Source organism: Trichoderma harzianum, assembly GCF_003025095.1.
Source record: "Trichoderma harzianum CBS 226.95 unplaced genomic scaffold M431scaffold_3, whole genome shotgun sequence".
NCBI lineage: Eukaryota > Fungi > Ascomycota > Sordariomycetes > Hypocreales > Hypocreaceae > Trichoderma > Trichoderma harzianum.
This window is the reverse complement of record NW_020209251.1, coordinates 826058-840885: the sequence shown is the minus strand read 5'-3', so window position 1 is coordinate 840885 and position 14828 is coordinate 826058. Positions and strand designations below refer to the sequence as shown.

Below are 14828 nucleotides of genomic sequence, written 5' to 3'. Positions count from 1 at the left end.
AAAAAACAATGGAAAAAAGAAAGAGATAAACTAAAGAAATCAAGCAAAGAAAAAAAAAGAGTAGGAAAAAACCAAATTGTGGCCCATCAAAGCAAAGAAAAACTAGGTCTCTCACTTCAATCCTTCTGTTTAACACTTCCCGCTCTGCTTCACCATAAATTCCTTCTCCCTCTTAATCGCATATTTGCAAAGTTTGTCCCATCCCAATTCGAGTTTCTTGGACAAAGGCCATTATAAAATGTGCAAGGGCCTAATGGGTCCTCAATGCCCGGTGGGGGAATCTTCCATCAATGTTTTGTTATACTTATCAAGCACATGATGAAAGAGCACGCTTTCGATCCCTCTGGCTATGTTTGCTTCCATATCCGGATTATCCGTCGCAAATAACATTTGAATCCTCCAGTTAGTAGATACTTTTAGACCCTTGATAATCTCTCGTGCTTCATATCCACAATTCCCCCTAAGTGAATTCACTCTTGCACGGTGCATAGTCAAGGGATCCCTTTCACCTGGGCGAGACAGCCCTCTCTCGTAAATGTCGGGGTATTTCTTTTTAAGACCCTCAAACCAAGAGTGCTTTTCACAAAGATTGCCGAAAAGCACTTGTAAAAACCAGGCATGAATCCAGGTGGCGCGTCCGGCGTTCGCCTCTTTGCCGATTGGGTGGTCGGCAATTCTGCATCTTTCCCAGATCGAGTAATCCATATCTGGCGCGACGATGTGGAAGTCTTTCACCATCTCTCTGGACCAATAACGTCGTTGTGTGAAATATCTTCTGAAAAGTGCGTTTTGGGTCATCTTGGCTAAGACATCTCCTTGGTGCTTTGCCGCCCATGGGAATAGCTTTTCCTTCAATTTTTTACGCTCATTGGAGCCGAGTTTCTCCTCATTTATGACATCCACCCTTGATCTCTTGATAGCCAGCTCACCAGCCTCTCGTTGGAGAAGTGGCTGGCGCTCATCATTTGTCGGTGACTCGTCCTTGGGGCTTTGGCAGTCTGCCTTTTCTTCCTTTTGTGCAGAGGCATGAGTAATCATTTTGCCGTGAATTGACGCTTCTTTGTTGAAGGTGGGAGGTAGTAGATATTGTTCAAAGGGCAATGTGAATGACAATAGGAGAACGGAGAGAAGAAAGGAGAAGATGTGGACTCCTGTTCAAATTATATAGTTTTTGTCAGTAGTCAGCGAATAAAGTGTCTGCCGATGAAGAAAGCGGCTATCAATGAAGAAAGGAAAACTGAAGAACAAAGGGAGGCTTGTGACCAAAGGGAGGCTGACGAATAAGATGGCTGCTGACGGACAAAGAAAGATTGCAGAAGCAAGGTAGACGAAAGAGAAGAGGGGGAGACAAAGAAGATGCAGAATCCTTTCGTCAGATGATCTGTTTGTATGACAGCTGAGGAGCAAGCTGGTAGCAGACAACTCGATCGTTTCTCATCTGATAGGTCGCAAATGTAAAATCATACAACCCCAAGTAACTCTTAATGAGTATAACAATAGAGTACAGCCTTAAGAGGCCTCTCGGCCACTGAGATACCTCTACATCCCTCTTTAGCATCATCACTTAGACAAAGATAAAGGGTCGTAGTATGCAATAAGATTCTTTTAACGTAAACGCCTAGTCGCCTGTTTTATCTCTCTTCCGGCTCCATCCATCCATCCATGTTCCACTTCTCCGTGGTTCTCCCCTTCACCATGCCCATTGATGCCTAGGTAGCACCAAATTATAACCCAAAGGGCTCATTGCAAGCCATTAGAACAAAGAATAAATGAGACACTTGTATACAGGGTATATAATTTACAGGGGCTTGCCGCCAATGAAGTCAGACCAAGCGCGGACTTCGGAGGGGATGCCCTCGGGGCGAGGAAGCTTCTCGCTCATGCACTGGGCGAAGAGGATAGCGGTCTAATGAAAAGGTTAGTACAGTTGTTACTTTGATTAGACGTAAGAGTCGTGTGATGAAACACTTACCTGAGGCTCCATGAACAAAGGCACGCCAAAGTCGACGGCGTTTCGGCGCATGACATAGTCGACATCGGAGGTGGTCTTGCCACGGGCAAGAGCCAGGTTGAAGACACCGCGGATGTCATACTTCTTGAAGACCTCACGGAGAGCACGCTTGTCCTCGGTGGGGAACTCAATCACCTCAACCTTGACCTGGTGTTTTGAGCTGGTCTCGATGAAGTTCTTGACATCGTTGCTAGCGGCGTACAGAGTGTAGCCGAGAGGTGCAAGGTAGTCGACAACCTGGGTCAACCAAGACTTGTCGATTTCACCACCAAACAGCAGACCCTCACCGGGCTCGGGCATGCGGAAGTTCATGGTGGATTGGAGAGAAGTCCAGTAAGCCTCAACGAGGTTCTTTCCGAAGCAAGCCATCTCACCAGTAGAAGCCATCTCGACGCCCAAGAAGGGATCCGCACCAGCGAGACGAGTCCATGAGAACTGGGGCACCTTGGTCGCAAGGTAGTCACGCTCGACAGCCATAAGATCGGTAGGCTCAGGGACATTCTTGCCAACGAGGGCCTTGGTGGCGACATCAATGAAGTTGGTTCCGAGGACCTTGCTGACGAATGGGAATGATCGAGAAGCACGGAGGTTGCACTCGATGACCTTGAGGAGAGGCTCACCACCCTCAGGGTTTTCGGCCTTGATGATCTGCATGTTGAAGGGACCAGTGATCTTCCAGGCCTTGGCAACCTTCTGGGCAATCTCCTTGAGACGCTCCATGATGCTTCCATCAAGGTTGACAGGAGGCAGAACAAGGGTAGCGTCACCGGAGTGGACACCAGCCTGCTCAACGTGCTCACTGACGGCGTGGATAATCAGGTTGCCCTCAGAGGCAACACCATCGACATCAATCTCCTGAGCGCCCTCGATGAACTTGGTGATAACAACGGGGTGGTCGGGGGAAACATTGGCAGCAGCCTCTAGCTTCTCCTTGAGGTCCTCCTGGCTGCGGATGACTGTCATAGCAGCTCCAGAGAGAACATAACTAGGACGAACCAGTACAGGGTAGCCCACTTGGTTGGCGAAGTCCTCAGCCTCCTGAACAGAGGTGAGCTCCTTCCATGCAGGCTGGTCAACACCGATGCTGTCAAGAATCTCAGAGAATTTTTGACGGTCCTCGGCCTTGTCAATGTCCTTGGGATCAGTGCCAAGAACGTTAGCGCCGCCAGTCTCCTGTAGGCGAAGGGCGATGTTCTGGGGTAGCTGACCGCCCACAGACACCACAACACCAGATGCGTTCTCCAGCTCGTAGATATCCATGACACGCTCATAGCTCAACTCTTCAAAGTAAAGCTTATCAGCAGTGTCGAAATCAGTGCTGTAAGTTTCTGGATTGTAATTTATCATTACAGTCTTCTCTCCCATCTCTCGAAGAGCCTGGGTAGCTCCAACAGCACACCAGTCGAACTCAACAGAGCTGCCGATACGGTAGACGCCGCTACCAAGGATAACAGTACCCTTATCTTCAAAAGTGACGTCATGAGAAGATCCGTTGTAAGTGGTATACAGGTAGTTGGTGTCGGCAGGGAACTCTGCAGCCAGGGTATCAATCTTCTTGACCCATGGTCGAATGTCGAAGCTGAGACGGCGAGCTCGAACTTCGTCTTCAGTGCTGTTGACAGCGTTTGCAATCTGTCGATCGGAGAAACCCATCTTCTTTGCCTTGAGGATCTGTTCCTTCTGCAGGGCATCGAGGCTACCAGCAGCTTGAAGCTCACGAGTGCAGTCAACAATGTTCTGGAGCTTGTACAGGAACCACTTGTCAATCTTTGTCAAGTCGTGAACCTTTTCAACAGAGTAGTTCTCGTGGAGCATGGCCTGGCCAACAGCGAGCCATCGGCGATCGGTAGGGTTTTGAAGCTCAAAGTCGAGGTCTTCGAACTTGTCACCCTGGAAACCAACAAACTTGGGATCAACCTGTCGGATAGCCTTCTGGAAGGACTCTTCAAAGGTTCGGCCGATAGCCATAACCTCACCAACAGACTTCATAGCACTTCCAATGTCACGCTTCACGTGCTGGAACTTGGAAAGATCCCATCGAGGGATCTTGGTGACGATGTAATCCAGAGAGGGCTCAAAGTTGGCAGTGGTGGTTTTGGTAACAGCATTTGGAAGCTCAGGAAGACTGTGTCCCAAACCAATCTTGGCAGCAGTGTAAGCCAGGGGGTATCCGGTAGCCTTAGAAGCAAGTGCAGAAGATCGCGAAAGACGGGCGTTGACCTCAATGACACGGTAGTCGAGGCCGTCGGGCTGCAGGGCGTATTGGACGTTACACTCTCCAACGACACCCAGGTGACGGACGATCTTGATGGCGGCGGTACGGAGCATGTGGTACTCCTCGTCACTCAGCGTTTGACTGGGAGCCACGACAATGGAGTCACCAGTGTGAATACCCAGAGGGTCGAAGTTCTCCATGTTGCAAACGGTGATACAGTTGTTGTTGGCATCTCGAACAACCTCATACTCGACTTCCTTCCATCCCTTGAGTGATTTTTCAACCAGAATCTGGGGGGAAAGAGTGAGTGATCGAGCAGCCATGTTACGAAGCTCCTCTTCGTTGTTGGCGAAACCGGATCCCAGACCACCAAGGGCGTAAGCAGCGCGGACAATGATGGGGTATCCGATCTTATCAGCGGCACTGAGAGCCTCATCCACGGTACTGACAGCAATTGACTTGGCAATGGGAATGTTGATCTCTTCAAGGGCCTTGGCAAAGAGGTCTCGGTCCTCACTGACCTCGAGGGTCCTCACACTGGTGCCGAGAACCTTGACGCCATACTTCTCAAACAGACCCTGTCGCTGCATCTGGACGCCCAAGTTGAGAGCAGTCTGACCACCAAATGACAGGAAAATACCGTCGGGCTTCTCCTTCTCGATAACATAGCTAACATATTCCGGGGTAACGGGCAGGTAGTAGACTTCATCGGCAAGGGAGTGGTTGGTTTGAATGGTTGCAATGTTGGGATTAATAAGGACGGAAGCGACACCGGCCTCCTTGAGGGCCTTCAGAGCTTGTGATCCTGCTGTCTGTTAGCTCATGTGTAACTCGTTTCGGGGCTCTGTAACGATTGTCCCCTCCCCCCCCCCACACGACCACGACGTAGGTGTAGTAGCGCATGGAAAACAGGAACGCTCTGAAATCACATACCTGAATAATCGAATTCACCAGCCTGTCCAATGGCAAGACCACCACTACCAATGACAAGGACCTTCTTGACATCGACGTTCAACTTAGGCTTGATAACCCCGCTATCGAGGTATGCCTTGGGATTGGGGGCTGTCTGGGTAGCCGAAGAATACGGCCGGAAGACCGAAATCGTGCCCAATCGTTTGGTGACTTTCGGGGCAACCGAATTCCGGGCCTGGGACTTCAAAGCGGCCGTGGTAAAGAGACGAGTCGGGAGAGCTCGGGGGAGCCGAGCGGTACTCCGGAGCAAAGCCGGAGCTGGGGCCCGGGCGGCGGACAGGGCCGAAGAGAACATTGTCGCCGGCATTGCAGTTTGTCAATGCCTTTTCTTGATTCCCAACTGACTCGTGAGTCGGCTCAAGGGAAAAGGCTTCGCAAACCAAAAAAAAAAAAAGTTACAGTGGTGGGGTTGAGGCTAAATCGGGACAGGTATTTCAAGCTGACAAAGCCCTCCACAGGTGGTCTTAAAGTTTCTTGTTAGTTGGCATTGTGAAGGGGAATTGCAGTAGGACCAACCAGAAAGATAGTCCTATGAAATACAATATTAGCATTTTGAACAATTAATTCGGATTTATGATTTAAGCAAACGAGGGTTGTTCCGAAGCTGCAAATGCGGGGAGGATTGCATGCAGACGGCACGTGGGGCCAGTGAAGAGCTGCATACCTGAGAAGTGAATTCCGACGGGTGCCCGTTCATAAGGGCGGATTGAGAAACGGAAAGTCGAAGATATGGGAGCGAGGCACAAGGCACTCTGGGTAGCAGATGGATTGAGCTGATGCGGGATTTGCACGAGGTGCAATTGGACTGTTGATTTCTGGCAGATGGTGGGAAAAAGAAGAGAAAAAAAAAGGAAAAAAAAGAGCAGAAAAACAAGACTCGCGGGATGTGCTACTTTAACAAGCGCGGCTTGTCCTGTTTGGGCGAGCTCTGGGGCGCCGATATCGTTGTGGCTCGTGTGCCCTATTCGACAATGCAGTTGAGAAGAGAAGAGTCACCGATTAGATAACAGTTGAGCCCCCAGCTTTTTTTCTCTCTCTTCTCTTCTCCTAATCCAGTCTTGGTGAGTGATAAACCAAGACAAGTGGCAGAAAACGGGTGGAGCCAGATCCAATCCGAGATTAATTTTGACGCGGTCCCATCTGAGAAAAATTTCCACGCCAAAGGAAAACCCATGACGTTGTGGGGGGGCTGCACACGACATTCACAAAGGCGCGAGTCAGGGAAGATGCTTCACTGCAAGGCGTTGTTGACTTGAAGGTGACGGTGTCACAAGCAATTGTGGAAACAAAGGTCTGATGGTTTCAAAACTAGAAGACAGCACGAGGTTATTGTTGCCGTTGTATGCATTCATGCTATTGTACCTCCTGTTTGTTGGTTTTCTGCTGTGCGAGCGTCAGTCACCACTTTGACTGATCAGCCTCGAAATCAAGCCCTAGCATTGAGACACATGCATCCCGCTAAACCACTGGAAAATGAAATCAATCTACGGAGTAGCGTGCTGACATTGACCTGGAACCCTATCTTAACCGGCCAATAAGCATCGGCAGGTTTCGATTGGGTTTCCCTTAGTTGAATGGCAGCATCTCGGGCTTTGCTGAATCGGCGGGCTGCACGGGCCATCGCCCAAGATCCATCGCTTATACCGTAGCTGCGCCCATCTGTTGCTCGTCAGAGCGTTTCCGTTTAGCTCCGGTATCGCAAATTTCTGGTGAGTCTCATTTCGAGGAACTGGATATGACTCTGTCACAGCATCAACTCGCCAAGTCGAGTCTCGAGATTTCATCCGAATTCATCTGGAATTTCTCGGCAAGTGTACGTAGACGTGTAGACATGTATCTTCACCCATAGTGTAACTTCGATCTCAAGGCAAAGAACCTTTAGTCTACCCTGCAACTTTAATAAAACAAAAGGGAGCTTTCCGAGCTGCAGTACATAAAAAGGTGGCGGTATGATCAGCTTATAGAAGAAATACCTATCATAACAGAATAGTCTTGGAATATTGATACTGAATTCTGCAAATCACACCACGGCAACCACTCAAAGAGGTATATGAGTACATTTACCTGCACTAACCTATGCGGACCGTTTCCTCCTACGTGAACACTCGTAGACGTCGTTGGGTGCTGATTGTTATTTCATTCTTAACATCGAGACATTCTCCGGGCAATGAAAGCTGATGCCAGAGATTCGTTGGTATGGAGCAAAACAGCCACGGACTCCCTCGCTTTGTGTAACATGGTGTGTAGATGCTCATATCACGCTTTTGACGAATTATCATGGGTGACCCAACACAGGCTGGCCCGCTGTTACCATAACGTATATACAAACAGGAATGAAGAGGTCCCAGAGCCACTTAGGCTGCCCTCCTAACAAGAGTCCGTGTGTTCATAGTAGTATCTGCAATACAACACCGAGCAGGACGCTACCAATGAAACCAGGCAAGCCAATAGCGAGAACAAGTGTCGCCTTTTTTCTCTTTTCTCCCATTGCTCACATTCTTGTCTGAAAATCCTGAGACCCTCTTGATGTCTCTCAATGCTGTCACTAAACCGGGTGAATGCTTCCATCATCGCCTCTATTCGTTCAAGTAAAGACCGATCATGATGGTCGCACAGTCGCCCAACTTTGGCCTCCACTCGGTCCAGGCCCTCGGCGATCTTCTGGTAGCCTTTTTTCGGATTGAGAATTCCAGTCGTCAGCATCAACTCCATGCTGTGAATCTTTTCCCGCGTCACCGTCGGCTCGCTAATCCGACATGGTCGCGGTTCTCGTCAAGATCTAGCGAGTTGTTAGTTCCCTTTCTCATAGGGCTCGATCGGGAAAGCGAACTTTGTTTTTTGGGGGAAACGGAGTTTAGGCTCGGTTAAGTGTAGGTATTATTTACTTTAGGTTAGCTTTTAGTTGTGTGATATCCGTGTACGGAGTAGTGTAATGAGTGGAAGATGTTTGTGAGTAATTTTGCACGCGAGTGATGGTGGCGAGTGTATCAAGTGACGAAGAGGAACGAATGGAGAAGAAAGGAGAATGAACAATGGCAGTCGAAGCTTTTGAATGCACTGCCGGTGGTGAGTTAGCTTGTAACCTGTTTCCTGTAGCTATTGCCTTTATTTGCCTTGATCTATCTTGCGAAACCTGTTGTTATGGAGACATGCTTATCACAGAATTGTAACACAAAACCATCTACAGAGTTCGTGTGGCTATTACCTCCAGTTTATTGTCTTACGGGCTTCTACGGCGCTGTTACTTTAGAACATCTAATATTGATGCATTAAACAACCAACGTATTATCAGGTAAGTAGGTACCTAGGTAGTAATCGTTACCTGATATAAATGGTGTGCCTACCCCTTCAATCTTGTGGGTGCCCAAACTTGGGCAGGTATGGTGCAGAATTTCTTCATGTTCTTTCCCTCCCCAAGTGAATATCCGCGTCACGTGCACTACAATGCTCCTCAACTTCTCAAGTGAATTACTTTCGCCAATATATGGTAAATAGGTAGGTATCCATTAGCATTAATATTGCGTGATGGCTACTATATAGATAGTTACTTCTGCGAGGAATGCGGCTGTACGTTCCATTGCTGATCCGGGTCCCTTTACCGGCACTTTATCTTCAAAGCTCAACACGATGGATCCGGACAGCCTCGTTAGGAATGCAACAGCACTGTTTCATTCAGGCATCAAAGTCCAACATCCTGTTAAACAAAGTTTACTCAATGGGAAAGAAAATGGAAAGAAACATGCTCGCAACCGCGACTCGAACTCATTTACTGCTTCTCGATCGCATATTATATGAACTCAATTATAGCGTGTTCGTGCTTATATCTTCAGTATGTAAATCTCTTTTATTTCGTACTGCTCATTCTCGTTGCTCTTAATTGCTAATATAAATAGACTGCATCGACATTCTACAACATCTGCCGATCATGATGCTTTCCCCTTACCCATATCTATTCTCAAGGGAAGGGAGAGAACGTGTTGTGTCGGGTAATTGGTCTCGGAAGCAACGTTGGAAATCTGAATCTGAGCGGCGTCTTGAACAACGCTGGAGGTTCGGGCAGCCAAAATCTTAACTTGAATGGCCTCCTCAAGGGACTTGGCCTCAATAGCAACGCCGCTGGCAACCTCCTCAGGAGTCTTGGTGCCGACTCTAATGGCAATATCTCGCCAGCTGATCTCCTGAAAAGCCTTGGACTCAATGGCCAACAAAACATTAATCTCGGCTCATTTCTTCAGGGACTGAATAGAGCTGCTAGGAATGCAGGTATCGACCTAAGTGGTGTTTTGAACGGCCTTACCAGTGTTGTCAACGGCCTCGCTAGTGCTACGCCAAATGTCCCAGCAGGAAACGTCTCTCTTCCAGCAGTCGGTACCGGTTCAACAGGTGGTATCCCAGCTTCAAATTTGCAGGGAATTGTCAACACCATCACAAATGGAATCTTCAGAAATGTGGTGGGAGGACTAGACGATGCGACGATCAAAGATCTGATTAATATTATCAAGAATTCCAAGGGCGACACTCAGCAAGCTACTAACGCTCTTAATTTGTACGCCACCGCACATGGCCTTGATCCCAGCAAGCTCTTCCAGGCTTTGAAGAATGTTTTGGCACTCGGCAGCTCAGACAGTAGCCTGGGTAATGTCCTCGAGGGTTCTGGGGGCCTCCTCGGCGGCCTTGTGAACGCCCTTGATGGGTTGACCAGCGGCAGGGGTGGACTTTCTGGAATCGGTCTGCCCGGTTTGTTGGATGGCGGTCTCATCGGTGCCATCACTGACATTCTTGGGGGAGCTCAAGGAGTCACCAATTCTTCAATACCTGTCAATCCTCCAGCATCTGGGAACGCTCCGAGACTGACGGTCGCAGAGCTCAAGCAATTACTTGACTTTGTCAAGAATGCCACCAGCCAAGACACTGTCACAAAAGTCGTTAAAGAATTTGCAGCCTCACACAATCTTGACCCTGTGCAGCTTGCCCGTCTGCTTCGACAGCTTCTGAATGCTGAAAAGGCAGGCAACACTCCGAGTCTACCTGTCAATACAATTAGTGTCCCTGTAGGGAATGTTAGTATCCTTAACGTTGCGCCTGTCTTGAATGGAACCCTTGGTGCCGTGAACAGCACTCTGGGTAGCCTTACTGGAGGAACTCTTGGTGGAATCAACCCAAATGGTAGCCTTCCTGGCGCTTCGCTCAATCTCGGTGGATTGAACGGGACTCTTGGTGGATTGCCGGGTGCTCTCACTGGAGCCCTTGGCAATGCGGGAGGTCTCGGAGGTCTTGGAGGATTGGGTGGTAGTCCTGGTTTTATCGGCGGTCTCGCCGGTGGCCTTGGTGGCCTCCTTAGAAATCTCTTGGCGCTGCTGGGCCTTGGAGGTGGTCTTGGAGGTGGTCTTGGAGGTGGTCTTGGAGGCCTTGGAGGCCTTGGGGGACTTGGGGGACTTGGAGGAATAGGTGCTCCAGGCAATCTTGCTCCAAACGTCCTAGGATCCTTATTGGGACTTGGAAACGGACTTGGCAACGGGACCGGTTTGGGTAACTTGACTGGCCTCAACTTGGGCAACCTGACTGGATTGGCGAATAACCTTACTGGCGTGATCCCCGGTTTGGGATCCGGACTCCCGAACCTGAACTTGACGGGAACTCTCGGTTCACTTGCTGGTAACGCGACTGGTGCACCTGGTACACTGGGCTTAGCTTTATCTGGCGTGGGATCCAACTTGGTATCTGCTGCTTCCGGTCTGGGCTCAGCAGCATTCAATTTGACTTCAGCAGCGTCTGGCCTAGGATCTATTGCAACTGGCTTGGGGTCAGCGGCAGTAGGTTTGGGATCGGCTGCTAATGGCTTGGGAGCCGTTACTCCCAACTTGGGATTAACTGTTGCTGGTTCAGGATCTGCAGGCCTAGATGTAGGTTCGATCATCTCTACCATAGGAGCAACAGTCTCTGGCGCAGGAACCGGCGTGGGATCTACCGTTGCGGGTCTAGGTTCAACTATTTCCGGCTTGGGGTCGGCAATCTCTGCCGCAGGTCTCTCTGCAGGGCTTACAGCTTCTGGAAGATTGACTGTCTCGAGGCTGACTTCCCCAGGTTCCGTTTCCGTTGGGTCAGGCTCCCCATCTAGTGGTACTGGCTCTGGCATCATCAACCTGAACTCATCAATTGGAAATGGCCTTGGCTCCGCCTCTGTGCCCAGCTCTGGCGTAGGACTATCTGCAGGACTTGCCACTACAGGTCCATCCAACAGGACCGCTTTTGTTGTTGAGTCCAGCGACTTGGACGAGGATGAGTCTCCCCGATCCAACGTCAGACGCTCTCACGCAGCACAATTTAGATCTAGGGTTCGCAAAACCAAGGCTGGAGCAGTATAAATATGCTGACAATAGCATAGCGGCAGCGGTTTGAAGAGTCTAGAGACTAGACGGCTACCACCGACCTCTTCGCAAGAAATCATGATGAATGGGATATCTGGGAGTTCTTTTATGTCAAAGTTCACTTTTGTCGTTTGTTAGCCAGGAAGATGGAACATAATCTTACGGATTCATCTAAGCACCTTGGAAAAGGCTACTATTTGTAATATCATTAATTAGGGGTTTGTTGCCCATTACTATATGGAATTTACCCAATGCGAAATGCTCTCTGCCTTTTGAAGTCGACGACTTGACATTTTTCTCGGTTATAAATGTAGACGAACGTACAATTCAACCTAAAAGAGATGTGTGTGTGTAAGTATCGCTTACGCTGCCGGGCCCCTTGGAATATGATGATATCCATGTAGAGTGCAATTATGAAGTAGTTTTGCGAAATTGGAAAGCTGTATACCTTGCGTAGTTTGTTGAGAGGTAAGTAAAGATTCGCAATGCTGTGAATGATCACACAGCCCCGAGAAAAGGCGAACGATGGAAAGCGATCTGTGATCTAATGCGAATGGTAAACCTCGAGCTGTAATCGCTGGCGTAGAGTGAGGTGAAGTAAATAATCACGCGTGGGCCGTGATAATAAATTCGATTGTAGTGTACGCAGTGTCAACAGAGAAAACTCGCGATTTGCAGAAGAAGAAAGTTGGGTGGATGATGAAGGACAAGAAAAGAGGAGAGAAGAGGGAAGGAGGGAGAGAGAGGTGCCCTTTATAGGTATGGGAATGTGATATTGTAGACAGTAATACATCTAGTAGACAGTAATACATCTAGTAGACAGTAATACATCTAGTAGACAAAATAAATCTAGTAGACAAAATAAATCTAGTAAACAGAAATAGAACTAGTACATGGATATAGATTTAGTATTTAAAAATATATTTAGTAAATAAAAATTAATCTAGTAAATAAAGATAAATCCAGTAGATAAGAATAGATCGAGTAGACAAATATAGATCGAATAGACGAATATAGACCTAGTCAATAAATATAAATACCACCACTCTCTAAAGACCCAGAACTGAGTCATATTATATACCTGTATTTTCCCACGTGTGCTTAGAGCTTCTCAAAGTCCGATAAGGTCTATCCAACTCCCTCAAAAGCCATGAATAAAAGCCGAGTAAAAGTTCTATGATCGGAGTCCAGCAAAGCAGCCCTTTGGAGGCAATCTCATATCTTTCTTGGACAGCTTTAGTGACGTAGAAGGGCAACAAGTACTCGATATCGTACTGATGAAACCGGTTTTTAACACCACGATCTTGGGATGTCCTAGATCCGATGTGAATGCGTGGTTTGTAACCAGGCCTTTCCAGTGTAACGACGTAGATGCCCCAGCGATTTTCCACGTCTATTGGAAGATTTTTGAAGAAGGAAATGTCTGGGGGGGTTGGCGACATCATAACGTGGAATAAACCAGGAGCAAATGAAACCTGTGCTTCTTTAGCCATTTCGCAAGTATGGGACATGCTAAGTAAAAAACGCATGAAATTAGGGTTTTGCTGGTAAGTTGGGGTATCGCAAAGTACAGTCCATGTCTTCTCCACCACAAGGTCAAGAGCTGTGATGAGCGCCATGACGAGAGATGCAGTCGCGAAGCGCTGGTGGCGATGAAGAAAGGCCCGAGAGATGCAGCTGGAAAAGCTGTTGACGATAAAGAGGACAATGATGGATGCAGCTGAAGAACTCTGTTGACGATGAAAAGAAGAAGAGTAAAATGATGAGTGCCTTATGGGTCGAGAATATCCAAGGGTCATGATGGTCGTCTAGAGGGTAGGCACGCTAGACTTTTGGCAGGAACTTTTGGGCTGTCGAGAAGGCAAGTGCTGTAGGCGGATTCTTTGACACCACGATCTCTGGATGTGCTAGATCTAATATAAATATACACCTTTCACTTCGCCAAACTTCTATTCTCCTCCTTTATTATTTATTTAAACAGCCTCCTGTACGCATTCCTAACGATATCTCCGTCAGCAGCTTCGCAAGGCGTAAGAAAACATACTGTTACCCTTACCGTCTACCTTACCCTTACTATCTGCTTTATATTCATTAAATTTACCATTATAATAATCCTATCAGTTCCTAAGGGCACATAGACAAGTAAAATAGTACCACCGATAAATCTAACTGTTAGAATATCCCTACCTTAGAACGTATAGTAGCCTAGTAAACATAAATAAACGCAGGCCGTATACCGAAGATTAAGGAGGGGATACGCAGAAGAAAATACCATTAACTTTATTACACTAATAAAAAAAGAAGAAAGAGACCTATATAAAATACCAATAAAGGAACTGTTCCGGCTCAATAATGTTAACGCAGACAAACACCAGGCCTGCTACCAGGCATACATAGACAAATGCCTATAGCGCTGAGATATCACACCGCAACATCAGACATCCCATGGATGGAGATAATGCCGGCTCTATAATTCAGTTTGAATAACACGGTCAGTTCCCCGATAGGGCGTAACCCTGGAGTCTCAAAAATACCCTGTCTCCGACCGCAAATTTCGAGTGGTTAATATATCTGGTCGTATTTGTGCTTGGCCACCACCGCTGCCCAGTCTAACAGATGCTTCGCTTCTTCCTGGTATAATTGGCGTAGTGTATCCAAAGCGTCCTTGTCCAGCGGTACGTCCGTCTTCAGCACGTCCAACGGCCCTAGCGGCTTAAATCCCATTGTCAATAGTAGGTAGTCTACATCCATGTTTTTCAAGGGTAATGACGTAGACCGCCCAGCGATTGTCTACTTCTGTGGGGAGCTTTGGAAAAAGAAATGTCGGGGGGAGTAGGCGACGACATAATTTCGAATAAGCCGGGCGCAAATGAAATAGGCGCTTCAACCACCATTTCCCGTATGCGCGACTTGCCAGTCAGAAACCTCGCAAAGTTCGAATTTTGCAAGTGGAAAGGGGTGTCGCAAAGTACGACTCAGGTCCTTCTCTGCTACAAACTTCTAGGCTGTAGTAGGCGCGGGAGACATTGAAGGCGTGGCTGGTGCTGGCTCCATAGTTGTAGTTGCAAAGCGCCAATACGATGAAGAGGACAACGATGGATGCAGCTGCGAAGCGCCGGTGACACTAAGAAGTCACAATGTTCCGATCAAAAGACAATTGTAAGACGCCGGTGATGTTAGAAGAAAGATGATGGCTGTAGTTGTAAAGTACCCGTGATTCTAGAGAGAAGAAGCGTAAGATGCTGAGGTTCGATCGAAGAAA

At 48.0% G+C, this 14828-nt stretch overlaps 4 protein-coding genes across 4 annotated transcripts; 1 reads left to right on the top strand and 3 right to left on the bottom strand.

The window, feature by feature from the left end:
- Positions 1-261: 261 nt before the first annotated feature.
- M431DRAFT_2644 (hypothetical protein) lies at positions 262-1038 on the bottom strand (the record flags this gene model as incomplete). The annotated part of the gene is made up of 1 exon (XM_024913892.1): positions 262-1038. One exon carries the CDS (start codon positions 1036-1038, stop codon positions 262-264), a length of 777 nt encoding a protein of 258 aa, XP_024777216.1.
- A 760-nt stretch (positions 1039-1798) lies between these two features.
- Positions 1799-5505, bottom strand: M431DRAFT_491778 (hypothetical protein; the record flags this gene model as incomplete). Its single annotated transcript, XM_024916935.1, has 3 exons — positions 1799-1906; positions 1973-5031; positions 5160-5505. 3 exons carry the CDS (start codon positions 5503-5505, stop codon positions 1799-1801), a joined length of 3513 nt encoding a protein of 1170 aa, XP_024777215.1.
- A 2725-nt stretch (positions 5506-8230) lies between these two features.
- On the top strand, positions 8231-11770 carry M431DRAFT_14258 (hypothetical protein; the record flags this gene model as incomplete). Its single annotated transcript, XM_024912646.1, has 3 exons — positions 8231-8264; positions 9159-11533; positions 11584-11770. The coding sequence occupies 3 exons, from the start codon at positions 8231-8233 to the stop codon at positions 11611-11613; spliced, it is 2439 nt and encodes an 812-aa protein (XP_024777214.1). The 3' UTR covers positions 11614-11770.
- An 869-nt stretch (positions 11771-12639) lies between these two features.
- M431DRAFT_479135 (hypothetical protein) lies at positions 12640-13365 on the bottom strand (the record flags this gene model as incomplete). The annotated part of the gene is made up of 1 exon (XM_024915741.1): positions 12640-13365. One exon carries the CDS (start codon positions 13363-13365, stop codon positions 12640-12642), a length of 726 nt encoding a protein of 241 aa, XP_024777213.1.
- Between the last annotated feature and the right edge of the window lie 1463 nt (positions 13366-14828).